We start from the raw sequence: 19,624 nt of genomic DNA on the forward strand, positions 1-19,624 counted from the left end.
TAATGAGTCACTGGTGTGTCAAATTTTTTAATGACTCAACTGAATGTCTGTGGTTGAATCTGGATTACTCACTTCCTCCTTCCAAAGTTGGTATAAAAGGTCTTGGTAACAAATACGTCTGAATATTATTAGATAATATATTTGACTAACTTACCATGTACACACATGTACACAGAACACTTAGAATATTGCTAATAATGTATGTTATAATATATACATAACACGGGCACCGAAAAATTTTACATTTATTCGTGTGTCTGTATACTGACTAGTATTCGTCCCACTCTCAAAATTTCTACATTATGAAGTAAATGCATCAGATTTCGGTGCTAAATTGGGTAGGGAACGGATTTTCACGATACACACATCAAATAGCAGAATTACTTAAAAATAACTGACATTTAAAAACACAGTGATGTAAACACAAAGAATGAAAGTTGAGATCGCATTTCGTTTTGGAATTGTGTTAGCAGTAAAATTAAATCGAACTTTGATCAAAACCTCAATACAATAGGCCTCGAGACATCGAATCGTTGATTAAATCCCAAATTGCTGAGCACCGAATTTATAAAAGTATGTGAAAAAGTTAAACCCAACAACACAATTATTAACAATATCTAACGAAGATCCACGGAACTTTTCAGGATTTTAAACTAAAAATAATGTGGACATCTAAGATGTTCAAATGCGTTAAAAGTTCCTGAAATGTTTAGTGGATGCTGTCTTGTAGAGTATACGTTTGCTAAACATAACTGAAATTAAAAATAAATAACATTTATGTACAGTTTATAAACATGGTACATCATTAAACAATAAAATTACCTCTATATAATTATATATCACTATTTTTATATAAAGTGCGAAATGTGCTAATAAATTAAACATTACAAAAACTATAGGATTTATATTCCCAATATAGCTTCCTTTTATATCAACAAATACAACAGACTATGTTATATTTTAAGCGACTCAATTGTACTAACTCCTCAGTAATCAAACAACAATAGGTAACGTCGACGATTCTTGTTATTAAAACCCCCATCAATTTGAAAATTCTTTGAAATACTAACGGTGTAGAATAACATCAATTTAATACTTACTTTGTGTAACTAGATGTATGCTGAGGCACACTCATTGAATATTTTAAGGCTATTATTATAATACACGAATCGTCAGTTTACATGGCTGCTCAAACTGACGAAAACTAATAACAACGAAACTTTACACTTTTATATCTCCAAATTATTGTCTCGTGACACAAAAACCAACTTAAAATCATTTTTATACATACATATATGTAAGGAATCGGATTTACCGTGCAATAGAATAATAAAGCTTACATCCTAACAGACGAGAGGATAAGAAGAGACGTGAAACAACAACAACGAGTGAAAAGGCCACGGTTTTTTTACATGCCTGTTATACATTGAAACGTGTTTCGGAACCGTCGGCCAACATCAGAGTCACCGTTCTATTGTTTATCCAAATCAGTCTTGCCAACCTCATGGGATTTAAACGAGACACATCCGCTATGGGGGCGGTGCTGTAGGATTTGATACACCTAGTTTGAGACTGACCCAAACCAAACATACCTAAGAAGAAAATTAATTTTATCATTGATTTATCGTAAATACAGTTCAACTAACCTGTGCTTGTTTGCCAGAAACAAAGCTTGTTTTCACCACACGCGTAACTAACCAAGAATTTACCATCGGGGCTAAAGGCAGCTGCAGTCACAGCTGAAGAATGGGCGTGTATCGTGGTGCATTTACCCTGTCTCAGTTCGTACATGGTCAAACTACCAGCGTTTGAACCAACTGAAAAAGTAGAAATAAAATAATAAAAACAACATAAACACTATGTAACAACAAAAATAACCATTTTTTTTCATATTTATCGTTAGAGACTGACGTACTTTTTGACATGTCAACATGGTTTTGTCGAAATGTGATATAAGAAAAAAAAATATTTTCAAAAATTTCTGTTTTCGCTGTTTTCCTCACTGCGAATTAAAATTGACAATGTAAATTATTTGCGCATCTATTTATCTACGTAGGGGTATACAGGGTAATTTTTAAAAAATTGGAGGCGTTGTAGAATTTTTATTTATGAACCGATTTCAAAAATTTAAAAAACAAATTAAATGGTTTTTAATTTACTATAAACTGATGATTTTAAATTTTTTCTAAATGTCTTAGTATCTTTTGGGCGATACTCAACTTTCTTATTTTAAATTGGCACCCATATTTTTTTTTCATAATTTGGAAGATATTAATTTTCTTGATTCAGAAATGTGTAATATGTTCTACTTTTACAAAAAATATTTTTTAAAAAAATATCAAAATTGAAAAAATGTAGGCAATAAAAGTTAATAAAATCTAGATGCATGGTGTCAAATAAAAGAATGCCGTTATTGTAATGTCAAAAAGCAGCAAATAACAGAAAGGATTGGCAATTTTTTTTGAAATTATTAATAACAAAAGACAATAATAATTACAAATCAAAAAAACAACGACCTAAAATCAAAAAAACAACGACCTAATTTAATTAAAATACTGTTGAAACGCCATCTCGTTTTTTTTATTGCACAATTGACACCTACGAGAAATGCATTGTGCATTGTAAAGTGTAGCCCCATCTTGTTGAAAGAAAACTTGTTGTTTCTGTTGTTTGTTGCTTTTTGACATTACAATAACGATATTGTGTTATTTGACAGCACGCACCTAGATTTTATTAACTTTTAGTGCACAAATTTTTTCATTTTTGTTTTTTTTTTAATATTACATTTATTTATTAATATTACACATTTCTGAATCAAGAAAATTAATATCTTCCAAATTATGGAAAAAAAATATGGGTTCCAATTTAAAATAAGAAAGTTGAGTATCACTCAACTGCTGCGCTCGTCGTGGTCAAAACTCATGAAACGCTACAATACTCGCCTTATGAAATACAAGTTGTTTATAAATGGTTCTAGCATCAAGAGTGGCTATGAAATGTTAAATAAATTTGCCGCTCGTTACTAATGTGAGTTAGATTTTTTAACTGACATTTGTAGTTAACCTCAATCAGTGAACAAAGTTAGTTTTGAAAACAAAAACGGTTCAAGTTGTGGTTTGAAACTTGAAAATCTAAAATTTTGACACAAAACCGTAACTGAAAAGTCTTAGACGTAAGTGACATTTGAAATAATTGTGAACATAGTTATATTCACTATATGAAAACAAAGCGGCAAAATAGCGCATGGCAGGAATTCCAAAGCACCCCTTGATGCTAGAAACATTTATAAACACCTTGTACGTGTAATAATGTACTATTAATTCGGTATTTATTTTTAATTTCGCCAAAAACGACAAAAGTTCATTCATTATTCTTCTACTCTCTCTATTACTATTAATTTAATTTAATTCCTTTGAAAAAGAAGCCATTGTAAAGGTGTGTTACTAATAAAAAAAATTTCATTACCGGCAATCCTTCTGGTCGCTGGACAATGTGAAACTTGATTGAAGCGACACACTGCTGGAAAAACGTCTTGCAAACCTTTATTTTTCAATTGACTAGGGTCAAGACAGTGGAGAATAATATCCATCAACTGTAAATAATAAAAGTCATCATAAAATCTTGCTGAAAGAAAAACTCTTACCTCGACTAAGAGATCACTCATTTCATTTTGCATTTTATCGATTAACAATTCAACACCTCGTAATATTTCCGGTTTGGCTCTGTGCAACACGTTGTTACTCATGTTGATGTTGAGAGTTTGTGCATTTTGTTGCATGGCGTTGTAACGAGCGACTTCTTTAGCCATGGTTGTTATGAATGCCGCAGGTCTAAAAATAACAATGCAAAGAGGTCTTCTATTCATGTATAATTAATTACCTTGCGGTCGCGATGAGAGTGAGGGCATGTCTAGCAGTCCGACAAGAGTCTGCTTGAGGTGTCAAAGGCAACCCGTAAGTCATGCTCGGTACTAACCTGTCAGCGTCCGAGCATAATTCTAAAAGACCTACAAAATTCAATTATGACAATTTGATTCTTTAGTGAAATGTAGTTCGTACCTAATAACACTTTACTAATATCTAAAAACGGCGCCCATACCGTGAACCCTCTCCCAATTAAATCAATAGCTGCCCTTCTCAAAGGAATGTGTGCAGGCAGTTTCAGTGAAGGCGGTGCTAGTAACAAATGCGACAACGCCATCGCAGTCAGTCTTGCTAAGTTATTATTGCCTTGGCCGAAGCCTTCAACAACTGAACTTTTTCTCCTATCCTCGCTTGCTCGTCTTTTATTATTATCTACACCGGTGATGTCTTGACCGAATTCGGCGCCAATGACACCCAGCAAAATCACGGCAGTTGATTGTTTACGTTTTAATTCTGAAAGGCTTGAAGGCTTACGTACTTGCTCTTCTTCTTCCTCTTCAAATTCTTCTTCCTGTGAAAATAAATCGATACCCTCTAAAATAAAAAGAGGTTTTTAATAAATACCGCCGTTTCAGGCGATTGTTGCATTTGGCCAGAGTTGACGTGATTCATACCAGGTGATGTTACAGCATGCTGGTTGATGGTTTCAGTTTGGGTGTACAGGGGGAGGTATTGAGCCCAAGCGTCGACGAGAGCCTTGCGGCCTTTGGGACCCATTCTAAAGAAAATTGCAGACATTTGAAACAATTTAGTTTTCTATGAATTTCCAAATATTCGGAGCTAAAGATGTTATGTCGCCCTCATAGCTTTTCTTAATTTTAGTACTGAATACTGATACATTTTTGTTCCTTTAGATGTTCTTAAATATGTATTAAGAAAAGATATTGGAAAGTCTATTCTTATTTTAACACATACAGTATGTTTATTCACCCATAAAATTGCAAAATTTTTGAGGGCTATACTACATAAATAAATATTTATCTAGAAGATTCAGGTCAGTTTTAAAAACTTCCGATAAAAATATAATCTCGTGTAAAATGTAAATGACCGAATCTCTTTAATTGAACTAAACTAAATTCTTAAAAACACCTAAAAATGTTATACTTTTGTAAAAGTTCTATGTACAAGGTATGGAAACCTAAATGCCGAGTCGTTGTCAATTCTTTTTTTTTTGTTCTTCAATATGATGATGATTTTTAAGATAAACTAAAACTTTGTCTTAATATCAGTGTTTTCATTTGGTTTTTATGGCATCAAGGTTTATCCACTTTTTCTTTACTTACCGCGACAATTCCGCCAACAGCAAAGTCTGGGCAGCCTCCCTAACCTCCACACAATGATGCTGCCACCTCTTTGCCATCATTTCCACTTGTGGCCTTTTAAAGTTCTTCGCCCCTGCTTCGACCACTTTATCTGGTAAAAGAACACAATGCAAAGTCGCTAACAAGGACCAGCCTTGTTTAATTTGTGCTTGTTGCTGAGTGTACATTTCTTCGTGTTCTTCATCAGTCTTACTCCAATTAACACGAGTTGATTGCCTATGCAACTTCCTGTTCCTCTCTTGTTCCGGAACGAACGTCGCATTGCTCATTGACATTAAAGTGTGACTTAAGGCTATGATAGCCAATAAATGATTACTCGTTAAAGTTGTACTCAACTCCCAATGAGTATGAGAAGTGAAAATTCTGGTCAGATTGGCAAATTTCTCTTCAACTTGTGGGAGATCATCTGACAACACGCTTTCATCGTCGACTAGAATAGCGCTAGTCCAAGTAGGAAGAAACAGAGACATTTGGTTCGCTTTTGATAGAAGACCGAAGGAGATAGGGACCATGGGTCTGAGTAGTCCCAGCTTGACTTGACAAACTCTGTCGAGGTCGTTATCCAAACCCCACGAATGGAGGAGGGAAAGAAGAAGTTGGGCGATTTCCATACCATGTGTTGTATCCAATGGTCCCAGCATTGGTTTACTGTTGGAGCGTGAATTTCCATCCACTCCATCTGCGAGAAAAACAAAAAAATCTAAAACGGCTTCATTCAAAAAAATTCTTTGCATAACGCGTATATTAACATTTAAGTACGCCGACGACCTTGTCCAAATAACAAGATCATTGTAGGTGTGGTCCGGGTGTTCCTGAGTCAGGCATTAACCTGACGCAGATAATTAACAAATTGGAAAATCTTGCATTCGGACAATGAGTTATTAAAAGGTTAAACAGTTCCGTTTGTACGATTTCTTGATGGGATTGACGTAGTAAACAAGACTTATATGAAGCATGAGGCAGACATTCCGCCCATGCCAGAGGCAAGGTCGTTAAAATTTAGAAGTTCACACTGCTCTTGTTACACAATTAGCAACCAATTTTTAAAGGTCAATGTCAAAATGGTAAAATGAGAGATAACAAATTGGACTTGTGATACACACTCAAAAATTCCAGTTTTTGGAAATTTACATTAGATCTAATTCCTGATAAGAGTATAACTTAAACTGAACTAAAAGATGAAAAGACAATCACTGGACAAACATCGGAGGGTGATTTGGTCTGTGCAAATTCAAAGGCGAAACTTATTGAGGAGCATAGAAATTAGCCCATATGTTCCACACAAACAAATTAAAAAAAAAATTTCTATTCACAAAAACTTACAGTCTTGCGAACAGAACAGTCTTTCGTTCGATAGAACATTTATTGAACAATTCGGAAATGCATTAAAGTGATGCAGCAGCATTCTGTAATCCTTTGAAAACCAATAGTTGCATTAACTGATTTAATGCAAATGAGGTAAAATATTGCCAAATAAAAAGGCAGAAATTTAATTGGCAGTATTCCACGAAGAATACCAGCTGTTATCAGAATTCCAGAAGGTAAAAAAACTCAGCCTATAAAGCTTGTGGTAAAAATCCGAAGCCCAGTTTTATTTTTTGCAATTTTTTGGAACAAGCAGTGTTGATTTGAATTGTTTTAATAAGCACTACATAGGGACCAGTTTGTAAAGAAATATATTCATGTATTTAAAAAAATTGCGTTAATTTTGCAAGGTAGTGCAGTTTGAAAGATACCACTGACCAATACAATTTTTTTTTAAACTCGAATACATGCAACTTTAAGCACTTTAATTTCTGAAAATACATTCAAAATATTTCCATCGCGTCTGGTTTTTAAGAAATCGCGAAGAAATATATTTAAAAGTCTCCTATCACTCGCCATATTTTAATTTTTTTTCTTCTTCATTCTAACACAAACAATTTCTTACACTACCTATTTTGCTTCTTATCATTATAATAATTCCTCTAATAATAATTGATGAATACACACAGAACAATTTCATCAAAATATTATGTATTTCCATGGTGAAAAAATGCCACAAAAATAATTGATTTACGAATTAAAAATGTACTTTTTAATTCCTATATCATAATATACTATTCAACAATTCCTATTTTTTTTTTTCATTTTTTGTGTTTACATAGCGCGGCTCGCTTTAGTTTCCATATGAAATAAATTCCTGAAAAAAATTCAATCAAAACTTGCTTATGATCTGATAAATAATGCTCAGATTAATAGCTACAGTTGAAATTATTATACACTTAATTTTCATTTATTACAAACACCTAAAATTTAATGTTCCCTATAAAAAACTAACGTTTTTATTCGACTAATAAGTGGGTATTTTTAGATAAATTTTAAATTATTTCCTAACCACTTTCGTAGATCAATCCTTTACCACTGATCAGAATCCAGGAAAACAACACTTATGTGAAGCTATAATAAGTATTAATGTGACGTTGTTTAAGGCAAACAAGTATTGGGCGTACCTCAAGACAAGGGTACCACCAATTCGTATAAAATGACGAATTTAAGCACAAATCCTTCAGTTGACTCTTTGATATCGACCATAACATATCAAAATGAAATTTTTGGTAGGTTTTAACTTCTTTAAAGAAAACTTCAGATTTTTTTTTTAAATTCATTTCAAAGTGCTAATTTTTTTCTGCGATTTCAGGTTGCCCTCTCTTGCCTTTTGGCCGCCGCTTCTGCTAAGCCCAGCGCTGCCATCACTCCATTGGCTTATTCTAACGTGGTTGCGCATCATGCCGCCGCTGTAGCCACCGCTCCCGTTGCCTATTCCTCCGTCCATGTATCCCATGCCGCTCCCATCGTCGCCGCCGCCCCTGTAGCTCACTCCTACGCCGCTGCCCCTGTAGCTCACACCTACGCTGCTGCCCCAGTAGCTCACACCTACGCTGCTGCCCCTGTCGCTCACACCTACGCCGCTGCTCCAGTTGCCCACACTTACGCCGCCCCCGCCGTAGCGGCTGTAGCTACTCCCGTCGTCGCCGCCCCAGTCGTCCAAAAAACCCAATACCACGCCCAAGACGAACTCGGCCAAGCCTCTTATGGACATTCTGAACCTTTCCAAACTCACAACGCTGTTCAAGACGCTGCCGGAAACAAAGTCGGTTCTTACAGCTATGTCGCCCCCGATGGCCAAGTCATTGCCGCCAACTACGTCGCTGATGCTTTGGGCTTCCGTGTTGCCTCCAACGCTCTTCCTGTCGGTCCCGCTGCTATTGGCGAGACCCCTGAAGTCATTGCCGCCAGAGCCGCTCATTTGAACGCTCATGCTCTTGCCAGATCTCGTGCCCGCAGAGGTGTAGTCGCCGCTTACAGTGCCCCCTATGTTAGCCACGGTTATGCCGCTCCTGTCGTAAGCCACGCTTATGCCGCTCCCGTTGTAAGCCATGCTTATGCCGCTCCCGTTGTGAGCCACGCTTATGCCGCCCCTGCCGTCAGAGCCGCTAGCTTGACCACTGTAGTCAACACTCCCGGACACGCTGTCTCCTACCACGTCTATTAAACCACGAAACGCCAACGATGAGAGGATTTGAGTGTTGAAAATCGGTCATTTTCTATGGTCGAAGATAGTTTCCAGACTTTCAACATTCAAAATGACCAACAATAGTCAACTTTAACTCTGGGAGTTAACACTGTACGAATGTTTTTGTAATTGTTATAAAATAAACAACGCACCCACAATAATAACAAGTTTTTGTGCATAAAACAAAAATCCTACCTTTTTGAGTATCATTTCCTTGCTTAAGAACACTTTCCGCTTTGGCCTGGATTTTTGTGTGAACATTTTCTGCACCCTCCTTCATCTTTGCCAAGATTCCTAAATGGCCACAATACATAGTTAGCAAAAAACAAAAACAAAACCGCTAAGCAAAAACTATACACAACTAAGCTACACAAATTTTTACCATGCTTGTCTTTTTCCTTAATAATTCTCTCCATATTTTCCGCCTTATCTTTCACTTTTCCAAAGAAGTCTTAATGCAACAAGACAATAAAAAGATAAGTTATTTGCCTGTTCCTAATAGTAAGATTAAAAATTTTAATCACTGCCCTTGAAACTACAGTTTTTACGAATGCGACGTGTAAGTTCCGTTAGTCAAATTTATAATGATGAATGATGGAAAGGATCAAGGCTTCCAACATGTTTACTCTATTCTCCAACGCGAAGTAACTGGAAGAATGTTTAAACGTAATTAGAGAAGAAAATTATATGAATATTTTGATGAAATTTTGAAAATTACAAACTGTACTTTTCCATCATTTGGATTTCGGACGTTTATTTTTTCTAGATCTACGTCAAATTTCAGTTCGGCAGAAAAATAAACAACATCAAGGGCAATGATCATTACTATCGTTATTTTTCCACTCACCTACTATTTTCTTATGAGCGTCAGGACTGGCGCTCTGCGTAAGCGCAGCAACTTTAAGGTACTCAGATTGGGCTATCAACCCTGCTGCTTCCAAACTTCCTGGTGACATCATCGCATACTCTTCATTCAACAATTCTATAATCAACGCTTCAATGTCAAAGAATAAAATGTGGCTTTCTGCATCTTTTGGATTCGTTTTAACCCCTTGAATTCCCAGCGGGGAGTTATGCGATCTCTGCATATGAGGATCATCGTTATTAGTGTGAGCACCCAATTGTTGTAGCTGATGAAGCCCACGTTGTGTGGCGTGTCGAATTGCTGACAGATTTCTGTGTCGCAGCCCCCTTAAAGCAAACCGTGTTGTTCGACCATTTTAGATGAAAGAAAGAGATTACCTGAAGAAATGAACAGCTGGATTCGCGAGACCCACTTCTGAAGAAGCACTGGTCGATTCGTGCTCTTCGCAAGCATAGAGAACTTCTTCAGCGGCAATTCCTAAGTAGTGAAAGATTAGATTTGAACACTTGACGTAGGTGGTAAAAACCTTGTAAAACTCGATCCAAATGTCCTGTTTCCATCTGCCAGACGTATACAGTACCGTCAGAACAACCAATTATCATAAAATCGTCCAAAGGCCGCCACTTTATCGTGGTTACCGGGAATAAGTGTCTCGATGCTAGACATACGCATTTTCGTTCTGTTAGACTGAGCAGCGTCACTGAATGGTCTGAGGCCACTGAACAGATACACTTTTGGATTCTTGTCTAAAATTCAGGGTGAAAGCGGTCTTTTTCAAAGTTATGAGGTTTCAAAACTTACACTGCAGTTATTTGGCGGAACCAGCAATTGTGTGATTTCCCCAGCATGAACACAGAATCTATGTAACAAAGTACCGGCGTATAAATCCCATAAACAAACAGCAAAATCGACACCACCAGAAACCAAGTGGTTCTTATCATAACGCGAATGTTCCCTGTGGGGGTATAACAAACAATTAACTCGTCCTCCATGTCCTGACAACACTTGATGTGGAGGCCAATCTAAAAGTAACAAATAAAAACTGAGAACGACCATAAAGTAGACAGACTTGTAAAGTTTTGGTGGTTGCCGTGTAGCAATTGTAACATCACAGTCTGAGTGGCAGACACGATTATAATAGTGCCATCTTCTCTCCCAACCACAAGTCTACTTTGTAGAGGTAGGTAAATACTAGCCGTCAGTTTGATCGCTGTAAGAAACAGTCAGGTAAAAATGTCAGGATAAAATTCAACTAACGTCGCTCTTCGTGTTTCTCTAATTGGTCCAGGATTCCCACAGGACTAGGTACCATACTCGCCCATGCCTCTGACAGACTAGTGGTCAAAGTGGCCGTCATTTGCACGGGTTGTGGCGGTTTCTGATTTTGGATTTCATGGAGTTGAGCGGGAGATATTTCAGGAATGTTCCACACCAATACATATCCTTCTGAATCGCCCCTTAGCAAGTATCGATGTTCTTTGTTTTGGCGACGTGTGGTAACGAAGCGCATAGCAGGTGGACATGACAAGAGCTACAATTTAACAATTAGAATTTCAAAACATTAATGATGGCGTTACCTTGTTATCTGGTTGACTTAGAAGACAATAAAGGAAAGGACTATCACTTTCTACACTTGGCGTGTGGAAGTTTTTGTTATCAGGAATACTGCTGCAAGTTTAGTAAATACAATTAAATGAAGTCACCATTTGAAAATGGAAGAAAAAGGCAACACATTGAACCAGTAAATTGAACAGTACGGTGGTCTGACGTTTGTACAAATGTTATAAGAAGGATGAGAGAATTTTAAGTTTAAGCGAATGAAAAATAAACAAAACATGCAAAAATGTCAACACAAACAAAGAAGCGCAAAATATGTGTGCAAAATTCCTTTCATAAATGTGTCTCTATTAAAACAAAGAGATTTTTATAGGAAGTTTGTATTCAATCAACGTCTACAAAACTTCTGTGTGGAGATCTTAAGAAGATCCGGTATACAGAATTTATGGAAGGAAGTCAGTCATGCTACTCAAGCTGTCACATTGCATTTACTAATTCTCCAAACCCTGCAAGTAGTAAATACAACGAACTTTCCCTTAAAGACTGTTATGAGTGTTGTAAAAAGGTTATGTGCTACATATTCCATCTTTAAGGGCCATGTTGCAAAAGCAAGAACAGAACACTTTATGGAATGATTCTCTAACCTATTGGTAACATTCTTGCCACGTAGTTTGCTGTGTTCCATGATGAAAAAAAGAATCATTAATATTGGTCTGGCTAATGGTGGGTGCATCAATAATCATAACAAAAACCAAACAAAAAAAATTGCAAAAACATAATTGAAATTTCAACGAACAGTTTACCAACGCACCAGAGTACTTGTTAATAATAAGTAAACTCCTACAAGTTGGTCTGTGTTTTTGTGTAATGTGTAAGAAGTAAACAAGAAAAAAGTCTTACTTCGCTGGCAGTTTATATAGATAACCTTTTCCGGCATCCGACCACATAATAATGCGATCGGCTGCCAAGAAATCTCCAGACATCCATCGTTCTCCTCTTGGTGCCAAATATGAACATAAAATACTAAAATCGCCTGAAATTTCGCGTTAGATTCAATTGGTTTTAAGTATAATCACGTACCTGCGTCATACACTTGCCAATATTTGCTAACAACCACCAAAACTGTTCGTTGATTGTTTGGACAACATTGGATACACACGGCGTTTAAAGGTTTGATTTGTTTACTTTCGTGCTCATAAATAGGCTCTGAATGTTTAGTTTCATGACCAAGAAGGGTCCACACTTTTACCATTCCTGTCGTAGTCAAGGCCAACACTACGTCGTCTTTACGGTTGCAAGGGCGCAGAACCTAAAAAGTTGCAAAATTATAATAACAAAAAAGTAAAGTTTTCCTTGGAAAATGACTGAGTTATTTTTCAAAACTCATTAAACCCAATTTTGACTGACATTGGGATTATTTTGGGTAAATCTAACAATGTGTATTTTTGATTCGGTGAAAAACCTCTTGCTAAAATATCGTGTTACACTCTTATGCCAAAATAGTGCAAGTAAATGTGAGTATATATTAACAAAAAAATCCCTTGATGAATTTTATGTAATAAATTAATTGAGTTTTGAAAAGTAACTCCTCAACTAGCAAGCGCTCAACTTGAACTCTCACAAAGAAGTATTGCAATTAAATTCGTGGTCAAAAGTCGGTATTTTGAAAAACTTGTGTGACTATGCATTGAATAAAATAAATAAACCCATATAAGCAAAGGGCAATCTTTCTACCTCTGGGATGATCTTCATTTAGTAAGTGAGGCAGACTAATTCTTGTTTTTATGTCAGGTCAAAACTCGCCAAATTGTTCTATTTAAATTCGCTATTTAGACATAAATTAATATTTAGATTGTTGCATGCCAGGTATGTATATATAGAATATGTTAGGGTGTTTTTTACAAAAATAATATGAATAATTTACAATGTTAGAAAATAACAAATTAAGTGCGCTTAATTTAACAATAGCATAGATTGGAAGAATTTATTCAGGGTTCTTCTCGGTTATATTTTTTGTACGGTTTTACAAAAGAAGTGTTCTTTTAAAAATCGCACCAAGAATCAGGTCCGGATTAGTCCGTATTTTGATTTTTTGTTAAAACTCAATTAACAAAATAAATAAAAAATTAGGACCTTTAGAACTTTAGTCCAAACCATAATCCGAAAAGCTTTTTTCGTTTGCTGCTCAAATAAAATTGTAAGCTAAAGCCAAATTTGATGCTTCAGGTATAATTTTTGTTATTATTAATTTTTGGTAATAAAAACAAACACTAATATTGTGCAATTTATCTATAAAAAAGTATTGTTTTTGTGTTAATAATAATACAATGACTTACGCAAAATATTTAAAAAAAATATATATTTTGACCAGGTTTTTCATGCAAATATCCCTAATGTGCGTCGTTTAAATTAAATCAACATGTTAATTCTAATAATGCGTATCACTTGGACCACAAAAATGTATCTAAAAGTCCTGGTTAGATTTGAAAACAGATTAATCGCTTTATTATTAGTTCTATTAGTCCGTGATCAAGCCCAAGTTGCTACCGATTTTATCCCCATTTAAAAAAATATAAGAATTTTAGTTTTCGAAAATGTTTTAAGAAAAACTCTTTAAAATTTATATTTAATTAAATTCGACTGCCAAGATAACATTTGATCTCTTAGAATCTCGAGTTCCACCTCATCTACTAAGCACATAATTTCTGACTTTTTTTTTCTTTAGAAAAAATAGTTTCGGTTTTGAAGAATTAAATTGGCATTATTTGAAAAGCAATAAAAATATTGTGGTGTTTAAAAAGTAGTTGTTTAATGTGTTTTGATTATTGATGAAAACAAATCATAGTCGTCATAAATTGTCAAGATAAAAAATTGAATCAAATCAGACACGGATTTTCTCTTTAAATAAATTAATTTATCTTATCAGTTGTTTTGTCAAATTTTGTACTGAACGTAATTGTTATGTCTCATAACGGTTTAAGAACTTATGTTCAAATTACGTCAATATCTTATGTGCTCATCAGCCGTCATTAAGATGATTTTAAAAAGAGCAAAAAAAATACATTATAAAAATAAAACTAAAAAATTCAATATACATACAAAATGTTCCTAAATGAAATTATGTGGAATTTTATTAAAATTAACAAAAAAAATGTGGATGCAACAGTATTAAAAAAAAAACATAAAATATAAAGTGTTCGGAAAGTTGTGCACCTCTGTGACAATGTATTATCGGGCGATGTAATAAGCAACAAGATAATGTAAAAAAATCTTGGTCTTTTATTTTTCAAAAGTAGATAGATTAAAAAGTAAAAATGTAATGTCAAAATTAAAGATTTCTGTGCAATAATTTCACATTACAAGACATTTGCGATACAAAATACATTGCGTGAAAAAACGTGGTGCAAAAAAATCGAAAAAATCTTGTACAAAATTTCTGAAAAGTGTTAACAACATTTTCGAATTAAGCGTAACATCGTTCACATGAAAGCCACAAACAATACAACGTTACCGTGGTTTTGAATGCTAGAAATTTAAATTATTGGGCGCACAGTTCAGCAATGTTGCCTATTCGCCTCATTTTGTTTTATCTAGTTTTACTGCGAAAAGGGAGCCTGGAATTTTTTTAACATGTTTTTCGAATTCTAGAGTAGTTTCCAGTTACATACTCTCCTTCAAGGTGAAGCGCGGCTTTCCGGACACCTGTATAATGTCTGATACTTCAAGAGCACAACTCATCAAATTTTTGAGACTTTGAAACAACTTTGAGAGGATTTATGTTTAGAATTGTACCGCATAATCATTTTAGATTAAATTTCACATTAAATCTTTAATTTCGGCCTAACATTTTTAATCTTCAATCCATAAATCCATCATATCGGTACCTGAAGATGCAAGATGCAGTTGGCAGTTCTATCGTTTCTATCTACGCCCTATGTCTTCGAAGTTTTAAAAAGTACTTCTAATACTCGAGGAATCCAAAAAAGACTAAAAAAGACCTTTTTTAGGCGACTTAAACTGAAAATGAAATTTTTAGCCCTCAAAAGCGGCCTAAAAGTAAATCTTTTCTGGCCGCAAACATTTATGGCCGATCTATGGTGGCGCCATCTATCCATAGTTTTGCATATTACATCAAGATACCGATATTACCCCCAATTTTACAATTATTTGGGTAAAATTAAATCGACAAACTGCTGTAAAGTGCAACAAAGACGTGTTGAATTATTGAAAATGAACATGTCTAGCAATGCTGCTGCAACAACATCAAAAAGCACATCCAGCCTAATTCGTACAAATTGTGAAGCTACACATGCCGAAACTGCAAATGTAAATAAATAAAATATAAACTTTTCTGAAATGTTCATAAATCTTTGCAATTATTCAGTTATTATAAATAATTAAATCAATAAATCGTAAATAAAAATTAATCAACTTGTAAATTTAATGATGTCGCCTAAAAAATCTTGAGTGTATCACGGCCAAAAAGTGCCATTTTGCCCTCGCCTTCTATCTGGCCTCGGCTATCGCCTCGACCATTAAAATAAAGCTCGGTCAAAAAAGAAACACTTTTTGGCCTTGGTATTGTCCAAAAATATTGTCCAGAACGCTGCGTAAAGCACCTTTAAATGCGATAAAACTATAATCTCAATTTTGACAAAAAGTGGAGTTAGCCGCTTTGCATCTTAAGCCATCGATATTAATTTTAACTTAAAAGATAGATGAAAAGATTGTTTTAAGATTTTCCCCGTTGTCCATGGCATGGCCTAATATGTAATGCGGTGCGAAGGAAGTGCGCGACTTTCCGGACACCTGTATGTGTAGGAATAATGATTAATCATTTACATTTAATTTTCTTGAAATAACTGCAGTTCGCTCAACGATCTAGTGCGCTTAGACTTTGACATTTAAATCATTTACAACTATGTTATCGCAAACCCCCATAAACGTAATAACCCTTAAGTATATAGTTGCGTCTTATATCTGCTTTGAAATGAATAAACTGCAATAAATATTTTCACCAAGCTGGTCATTTAGTTACTATGTTTATGGGAGAGTGGCTGTAAACGATTTAAAAAGTCTAAGCCATAACCGCACAAAATCGTTGGGCAAACTGTCTAGTTCACTAATATGCGAGAAAAAGTATAAAACATTCTAAGCATACAACGAATTCTTTTTAATGGATTTGTAAAGACCTCAATAAAACAAAAATATATTTAAAAAGACTGCATACAATGTGTCGAGGAGAATTCAGGTTAGGGTGAAGAAATTATTGCAGTTTAGGTCATTTTTAACTTATTTTAATTAACAGATATGTCGCACTATGAGAGCAAAACTGACGTACCCAAAATCGACTAAATAAGAGTAAAATGCAACATTAAATTAAATAATAAATTAATTTAAACTATTTAATATTTTTTTCAAAAAAGTAAAGCTTTAAAAATGGAAGGTTCTGAATGTGATGCTACCCTACTGAGACATCTTTCTTTTCCAACGTATTGAATTATTTATTGTAGTGATTTACGTCACTATTTCATGAAACATGAAATGTTATATAATTTTAAACAATTTTAAGTTACATCAAAAAAAAATTGTCATTACGTAATGAATACTAAAATAATCAACGATTATTTCATGTTAACATAGTAAAGTAAAAATGGGTAGTTAAGTATAAGATTAAATACAACGATTTCAATAGTAAATATTTTTTTAACAGAATTTACTACATTTAACATAATAAATAACAATTAATAGCAATCAACGAATAACTACTGGTAAATCTTTGTAAAATATGTGATAGTCTTTTTTAATTAAACTTTTAGAACACAGATGATTAAGTCCTTCATACTTTTTTCTTGAAATTCCTAGTATCATATGCGCTTTGTATAGACAAATTACTTTTATTGATAAAATTTTTGCGATGTAATTTTAACTTCACACAATTTTTTTATAATTTTTCTTTTATAAAAGAACAGGTATAACCAGGTCTTTGTCTTCTCACATGGAGGATTTTTATTTCGGTCCTTTTTATTTTGTCACCACCTTTATTTTCTGTATCCACTAACTTTATTGTAGACATTTTGAAGTAAAATTTTATTGCTAAACGGTACAGTGTTAAATGTACACAGCTTCCTTAAAAACCGATTAAATTTTTGAGATGCGTCAGTCTTGCATTGTAAAGGTTGAATTATTTGGTTAAAAGCTATACTGATATCTTTTTTTTTTCTGGTAAAGATAGCTTTAAAGAATTTTATGGTTGTGTGTATAATAAAGTAGTGTATATTTTATTTAAATTCCACATCAATTTAAAATTTTGTCAAATTTCGACTTACGTTAGTCTTGCTCTCACAATGCGATGTGGATATATTTTTTTACCAGCAGAAACTTCATGTATTACATTGTTTGATCCTATATGAATGTATAACTTTTCAGCGTATGCTCAAATTTTTGCTAAAAATAAATACGTCTAGCATATGTTTCCGCTGAATAATTTGTCCAACTATGACAATAGTGTTATTTTATTTTAGTATTTTTATCAAAATTCAGAGTTTGAATAGCAAAATAAACGCATGTCCCATAAAGCTACAACGAAATGAACTGAAACTGAAATGGTAGCACCAAACGCATTGAACTGAAAATAGATACAAACAACGTTTATGATTATGATCATTTAGACGCGGAGGTTTAAATCTAATCTTAAAACAACGTAAAAACATAACCTTTATTGCGCAGTGAAATTAAATTACCCCATTCAAAAAAAAGCGATATTTTTTTTATATTAATAATAACGTGTTCTGATTAATTACGGATTAATGTCTAACGAGATATGATTAAAAAGCTCCTACAAGTGCAGGAAATTATAGGATATTAAATGATTGCGGTTATTAAAAGTCGATCAGTTTTTTCGTTTAGATATAGAAATTTGTTATCATTTGCACTCATGAAATTCTGATTATTGCTGAAGTAATAAACGTAAAAAACAATAAATATGCCGTAAAAATTTGACACAAACTTTTGGGATTGTTTGAAGCTGAAAAGAAATTCTGAGCCATTACTAATTACAATAGCAATGGTATGCCAGGAAATTCCATCACACAAGGTCACCCCTATATTTCATAGGGAAAAATGAGCGCAAAGCTGCTAATAAGCAATATCATGACAATTTTCGCAAATTGTTTAAGTAAACAATAATGACATCAGTAAGCGAGTTAAAAAAGCATAAAAACTCACATGAAGGGCACTTATCCAATCTGGATTTTGTTTAGATGATAACATAAACAATATTTCCAAACTGAATGGATCCATTACTACTATTTCAGGATAATAACCATTACAAAATAATCTGACATCCTCACAATTACTCATGTGGTACGCCTAAAACAATTACAAGAAATTAAATTGATAAAATTTCCAGTTCAAAAACAAAAACTTTAAACATGAAACAATTAAATAGTCTCAAGGCTAAGACTAATAATTCTTTCTTGTTTGATAGTACACAAGTAAATATACAATCTTATCATTCATCACATGTTTTTAAACATAATTTTTCTTTTATTACCTGCATATTTGTATGCACTTGAGGCAATTTTACATGTTCTCTACACCTTCCATCAACCAAGTCCCAAGTGCACATTTCTCCAGCCTCTGAACTGGAGACAATATAATTATTATCTTGTAAAATCGACGCTTTGGATATACAAAGAATAGGAGCCGTGTGTCCTACAAGGAGACATCTTGGCGTCATTTGCAGAGTGTCTGGATGGACTTGCCTATAAATAATCATCAACTTGTGCTAGAATTAAATGATTAAACTTACCAGAGACAAATCTGTCCGTCATAGCATCCTGTGGCCAAAGTCTTTTGGTCTTTTGATAAATATATGCATGAAATACAGTGTGTTGGAGGGTGCTTGCCCCACAGCACCACTGGAACAACCAAGCTATTGCCTGGCATGTTGATAAAACTAAAATAAATAAACAAATTGGATTTATTTATGTTTTACTTAAAGATAAATACGGCTCAATTAGGCTAAATTAGAGTCAATTAAATGGTTGTGGACTAAGTGTGTCATGTGACCCTACACATATTTGGTACCCTCAAGACGTTCGCGGATAATTAAATCGTTCCTAGAGGTAATAAATTATCGCATAACGACAACGTCTGCTTTAATCTGGTGTAACAACAGTGTGATCATTTGTATAATCAAAAATGACACTTCCAACAATTGCTAACCAAACTTTTTTGACAACCCATTTTAATGTTTTACTAGGAGGATAATTCTCAAAAGAACAATACCTGTGATCAGTGACTGGCCTAAAGAGGACGGATTTTTAACACAATATCGAATTTTTACTATAAATTGACCTGTGATTCGCCATTTTCACACAAGCAATCAGCTGTTTGA

The 19,624-nt window shown here is 34.2% G+C and overlaps 2 protein-coding genes across 3 annotated transcripts; one reads left to right on the top strand and one right to left on the bottom strand.

Annotated features, from left to right (window-relative positions):
* Positions 1-123: 123 nt before the first annotated feature.
* On the bottom strand, positions 124-19,621 carry Rbcn-3B (WD repeat-containing protein Rbcn-3B). 2 transcript variants are annotated; one of them, XM_088034576.1, is made up of 24 exons: positions 19,516-19,621; positions 19,037-19,183; positions 18,779-18,989; positions 18,451-18,594; positions 12,304-12,532; positions 12,124-12,256; positions 11,868-11,897; positions 11,244-11,334; positions 10,924-11,197; positions 10,736-10,876; positions 10,468-10,688; positions 10,193-10,412; positions 10,044-10,143; positions 9,649-9,992; positions 9,184-9,252; positions 8,997-9,095; positions 5,207-5,924; positions 4,488-4,641; positions 4,059-4,434; positions 3,880-4,006; positions 3,644-3,830; positions 3,466-3,592; positions 1,647-1,817; positions 124-1,592 (listed from the first exon to the last, which is right to left on the bottom strand). In XM_088034576.1, the coding sequence occupies exons 2-24, from the start codon at positions 19,171-19,173 to the stop codon at positions 1,420-1,422; spliced, it is 4,476 nt and encodes a 1,491-aa protein (XP_087890702.1). In that variant the 5' UTR covers positions 19,174-19,183; positions 19,516-19,621; the 3' UTR covers positions 124-1,419. The 2 variants fall into 2 exon arrangements, with proteins under 2 accessions (XP_087890702.1, XP_087890711.1); XM_088034585.1 differs by lacking the exon at positions 11,868-11,897.
* LOC148182233 (uncharacterized) lies at positions 6,193-8,796 on the top strand. Its single transcript, XM_088049745.1, has 2 exons — positions 6,193-6,228; positions 7,875-8,796. Exons 1-2 carry the CDS (start codon positions 6,193-6,195, stop codon positions 8,778-8,780), a joined length of 942 nt encoding a protein of 313 aa, XP_087905871.1. The 3' UTR covers positions 8,781-8,796.
* Positions 19,622-19,624: the final 3 nt, after the last annotated feature.

The sequence above is a fragment of the Gnatocerus cornutus genome, chromosome 1, assembly GCF_029298725.1.
Source record: "Gnatocerus cornutus isolate USDA-ARS CGAHR chromosome 1, icGnaCorn1.1, whole genome shotgun sequence".
NCBI classification, from domain to species: Eukaryota; Metazoa; Arthropoda; class Insecta; order Coleoptera; family Tenebrionidae; genus Gnatocerus; species Gnatocerus cornutus.

What these genes read in the sequence shown, in the direction of transcription:
- LOC148182233 (XM_088049745.1), top strand. Translation starts at nt 6,193, where the DNA reads ATGAAGCATGAGGCAGACATTCCGCCCATGCCAGAG. An exon ending in ACATTCCGCCCATGCCAGAG is followed by an intron (nt 6,229 to 7,874) that starts GCAAGGTCGTTA and finishes AGAAAACTTCAG; the next exon opens with ATTTTTTTTTTAAATTCATT.
- Rbcn-3B (XM_088034576.1), bottom strand. Translation starts at nt 19,173, where the DNA reads ATGCCAGGCAATAGCTTGGTTGTTCCAGTGGTGCTGTGGGGCAAGCAC. An exon ending in TTCCGCCAAATAACTGCAGT is followed by an intron (nt 10,413 to 10,467) that starts GTAAGTTTTGAA and finishes CCTGAATTTTAG; the next exon opens with ACAAGAATCCAAAAGTGTAT. An exon ending in AGCGACCAGAAGGATTGCCG is followed by an intron (nt 1,818 to 3,465) that starts GTAATGAAATTT and finishes CTACTTTTTCAG; the next exon opens with TTGGTTCAAACGCTGGTAGT.